The sequence below is a fragment of the Lactuca sativa genome, chromosome 2 (genome assembly GCF_002870075.4).
Source record: "Lactuca sativa cultivar Salinas chromosome 2, Lsat_Salinas_v11, whole genome shotgun sequence".
NCBI lineage: Eukaryota > Viridiplantae > Streptophyta > Magnoliopsida > Asterales > Asteraceae > Lactuca > Lactuca sativa.
The window spans coordinates 26,748,838-26,753,657 of NC_056624.2; the positions used below are offsets into that span (position 1 = coordinate 26,748,838).

The 4,820-nt window shown below is 34.7% G+C and overlaps 1 protein-coding gene across 1 annotated transcript; it reads left to right on the plus strand.

Annotated features, from left to right (window-relative positions):
- Window positions 1–1,692: 1,692 nt before the first annotated feature.
- LOC111917859 (uncharacterized) lies at window positions 1,693–2,589 on the plus strand. The gene is made up of 2 exons (XM_023913492.3): window positions 1,693–2,277; window positions 2,347–2,589. Exons 1-2 carry the CDS (start codon window positions 1,693–1,695, stop codon window positions 2,587–2,589), a joined length of 828 nt encoding a protein of 275 aa, XP_023769260.1.
- Window positions 2,590–4,820: the final 2,231 nt, after the last annotated feature.

The window sequence follows — 4,820 nt, forward strand, 5'->3', positions numbered from 1 at the left end:
CAAACAGATTATCAAAGACGATGCATGAAAATAAGTAAGTTGATCATTTTAACAAACAGTTTGCGTGCAAAAAAATTAAGCTTAAAAGAAAATTAATGTAAAATCACTTCTTCACCTGCTGTGATAACCAGAGTACTTTAGACATTTACCAATTCATATTGACCATGTCCACACCAACAGCAGCACCACAAGATGGAATTGGGCATCTCAAAGTCAAACATCCAGGACCATCATTGATAAAAAAAAACATAAAAAGAAACAGAAATCAGGATACCGATTATAAACATGTAAATGTATAATGAGATGAAAACAGAGAGCATTGTATTATCAATACAAACCTGCTCAACATGTGTTACAGAAAGGATGACAACAAGCAGCAGTGATAACACTATCAAGTGTATATGATTCAAAGCAGATCCCACAAGGAAGCTTCAAAAGATACAAAAAATCAAAGATAAGGATTAAAAAATCCACTAAACGTTAACTTATTTACCATTTTACCCTAACTTACCTCTCCAACTGTTGGTGGATTGATATTGGATGGAGGCAAGAGCGAACAGATAGAAAATAATCTATGTCGATAATTTTTTGTCATAGAAGTTAACCAAAATAATATTAGAACAGAAAACAAAGAAATTGACACCAGGCAACAATGTCTTAGAACCAACTCATCATCGAATCATTAGCTAATAAAACCACTGAAGCCTTGTTATATGATGAAGTTGGAATGATTGAAATAGATCTGTGTTGTGTATAATAACATATCAAGTCAAATTTTACTTTTAAAAAATAATCCGCAATTATTGATTGAATACCTGAAGCATTCCATCTTCCAAAATTTCTGCCACATTGCTAAAAAACCCATGAGTATACTCACGAAGTGTACAACCACTACAAGAAAAAAGGCCTTTTACGACGCGCAAAATACGACGCTCATTGATCTATGTTACGCAAAGGAGAGTGACATTAGAAAAATGTCATCTCTTCAAAAAATTTAAGGATAGAAGACACGCATTATTGCGCGCCCTTAAATTAGTGTCTAAAAAAAACACGGAGGGCACCTATAATAAAATGCGCGTCGTCTAAGGATGTCGCTTTATATTTTTTAATGGAACGCGCGTTCCATCCTTTAATAGCGGGGGAAAGGGGGAAATGAAATTCTGAAAAAATTAAAAACCCCGCCATGCTCTCCTCTACCTTCTTTCAATCGTTCTTCTCTCTCTCTCTCTCCATTAAAGTCAAGGTCTCGAAACTCCATGGTCAATCACCATCAACATTCTACTTCTTTATTTGTTCCAAAGGTTTGTCTTCCTTTATTACGAGTTTTATAACCTTTTTAATCAAACTCGATTAGCCCTCGATACCTAATGTTATCTTTTGCGTTGTTGCTTCTGCTCTGTTCTTTTTGAAACCTCCCCACACTCTCATGTCGAAACATAATTTATGATATCGAGTTGGAAATCAATAGAAATGGCTATGAAGGTCGGTTGGGTTGGACGATTCTCTGGAGGACTAGAGAGATTTGGACATGGCAGATCGTAGGGCTACAGAGATTGAGCTTGATACCATGGAGGGTTTTGCGTCAAGGGAAAAGCTCCACCATCATCTCAACAACCAAGGTTGGTTAGGGTTTCTGTTTTATTTCCATTCCTTCACCATATCCAAGAACTCGACTTCAATGGACATGCTGTCATGTCTGCATTGATTGCTCCTGAAAGATCCGTGAAATTTCACGGGAGTTTAGTAGCTCAATTGTTGTTAAAAGACGAAAATCTCCCCATGAATGATTTTGTTTCTGATTGGAGTTCTACCCTTCTTACAACCGTTTCTCAAGCAAGCAAAGCCGATGATATCTCTTTAACTCGTGTGGCTTTATCTGCATTTTTACTATCTCTAGAGAGGTGCCCTGGTGCTCAAAGGGTAGTTATGGAAAAAGGTCTTCATTTAATGAGGGAGACTGCTAAAAGGACTATGAATCATAAGTCTGTTCAAGAATCATTAGCAAAAGGGTTGGAATCACTTTGTTCAGGGGACATGCGTTTGTCTCTTGAAGAAGGACAAAAATGGTCTTGCATTCTGCTTCCATGGGTATTTAGGGAAACTTCATCTGATGCTATTAGATCTTCTGCAATCACAATCCTTTCTCGTATCTGTGAAGATTATGGGCCTTCTTCCATTCCCATTTCCCAAGGTTGGTTAGCTATTATGCTTTCAGACATTCTCAAATCCAGAAAGTTATCTCTTAAAGGGAGTGCTCAACCTAGGGACAAAGTCAAGGTTTGTATCATTGTTACTTTTTTTTCTTTTTTGTTTATGGTAATTTATGGAAATACCCTTCTCTTGCAGACACAAATCGATCAGGCAAATGTACTTTCTGGTACCCAAAGTGTGAACCAATTGGCTAGTGCTGTGGTCAACTTAGCAGTCAATGGTGATTCATTTGCTTTGGAAGATTTTCTTACCCTTGAACCATTTATTAACACATACAAAAATCTAAAGAAAGGAAATATCCCTAAAGTGAATGCTTTAGATTCTGCACTTGCAACTTTAAAGGGTATCAAAGCAATGACAGTGTTTTCACGTGTATGATTGAAAGTAGGTGGGAGAAAGACTCGACATCTAACCATAGATTTGCAAGGATGAATCTTGTTGATCTGGCTGGTTCAGAAAGGTGCTGCATTTGATTACAATCTTTTTTTATAGTTTCTTGTTTTGTTACTCATCAAACCTTTTCCTTTTGTCTTAATAGACAAAAAACTTCGGGTGCTGAAGGTGAATGATTAAAGGAAGCTGCAAATTAAATATAAACAAATCATTATCTACCCTAGGGTATGAACAACTTTATTTGCTGTACTTTTTCTTGTTTTGTTTTCCTCCCATATTTGTAACACGGAATCTATCTTTCTAGTCATGTGATAATGGTTCTAGTAGATGGTGCTAATGCAAGGACACGTCATGTTCCTTATAGAGATTCAAGATTGACATTTCTTCTACAGGTGAATACTGTAAACTTTTAATTTTTTGATCTTATTCAAAGCACGATTTTTAAACTTTTCATCTTGTTTTCTGTTTCCAAGGGTGTTGTAAATGAAGATGCCTCCGGAGATATCATGGTGCTTCAACAGCAAATACAACCGCTAAAGGTAATTCTTTTCTTCTGTTGTTATTTTTTCAAACCCAATAAAATTGTATCCATATTCTATGAAGTAACCATCTTTTTATTCAGTCAGGAGGAGCTTGCTATCCTTAAGAGGAACAACATATCCAGGTCTTTAGCATTTGGTCCAAAAGTCATTGAAGAGGCTACCCAAGAACACGAGAATGATTGCACTAGACATGATAACAAAATCCTGAAGGTTTCCTCTAAACAGGTATACTAAGTAATATTTAGGGGGTTTCATGTTTTACCTACTATTTAACTGTGCTAATTCACAAGAAATTATAACGATTAGCTACTATTTATACTTGTTTTTCAACTAGATACTACAAAGCCGACAAAACCTTGTTGTTTGATGATTTTACCATTTTGGTTCTCATTTACTTGTATTCATTCTGTTTCTCAGCTTGAATCTTTAGAGACTTCATTGACTGGAGCCTTGAGGAGAGATCAAATGTCGGAAGCTTCTATTAAACAACTTGAAGCAGAAATAGAACAGTTAAATCGACTGGTAAATTATTATCCAATTTGGTCTATAATATGACATCACTAGCATATTGTATTTAAAACTGAAATTTACTTTTAGGTTCGTCAAAGAGAGGATGACAATAAGTGCACAAAGATGATGTTGAAGTTTAGAGAAGACAAGATTCATGATCAGATCCAAAATGTAAGATATGCAAGTTTTGGTATTTAAGCTTTCCTATTTCGCCCATCATCTATGAAGTAACTTCTTGAAAATGGCAATAGGAAGCTGCACAGGACAATAAAGAAAACAATTATGTTAGATTAGAGGTTTGCACTTGGTTTTTACCTTTTCTCAGTAAAATAAAAAAAAAACTTATTATCAGTCTAAGTTTAAATGTTACATTTTTCAGTTGCACTTGGTCTTTACTTATAATATTCCAATTCTCAACAACATGGAACTCAGTGCTCAAGGTTACAACAGGTGTTTACAACAAGAAACTGCACAATGCCTGACCTGGGTAGGGCATCCAGAAACACGATTTACTTTTGACCATGTTGCTTGTGAAACAATTGACCAGGTACTAGAAATGAGCAATACTGAGTTCTGTTTCTACATGAATTTGATTTTCTTAATTGCAATGTGTTACAAGAACTATGAATTTGTGCAGGAAACTCTTTTTAGGATGGTTGGTCTACCAATGGTGGAGAATTGTTTGTCTGGATATAATAGTTGTATCTTTGCATATGGGCAGGTAACATTATTATATGAAGGTAGATCCATACAGATTAGGAAGGTAGATCCGACTTTGGACATGGAGGCTGATCATGAAGGAGACAATTACACACATATTATAATTTGTGCAATTTATTTTATTTTTTGACTATGAAATTTTATTTTATATTATGCAATGGATTGTATTTTTTGTATATGGTATTTTATTTCTATTATGAGAGATTAAATGCAAATTTAATTTAAAAATTAATAAATATATAAATATATTTTTTTCTATTATCATATATATGAAATGCAAATTTAATTTAAAAATCAGTAAATCTATAAATATTTTTTTTAAAAAATAAAATAAAATTACGATACGCAAAAATGTGTGTCGTCTTCATTTATGACATGGCCTTTCTTGACAGGGGCTTCCTTGATACGCATTGCGTGTCATAAACACGCGTGTTGTAAGGTTAC

Excerpts from the sequence above, each read along its gene's own strand:
- LOC111917859 (XM_023913492.3), top strand. The coding sequence starts at position 1,693 with ATGTCTGCATTGATTGCTCCTGAAAGATCCGTGAAATTTCACGGGAGT. Across the intron at positions 2,278-2,346 it reads AACCTAGGGACAAAGTCAAG|ACACAAATCGATCAGGCAAA; the intron begins GTTTGTATCATT and ends CTTCTCTTGCAG.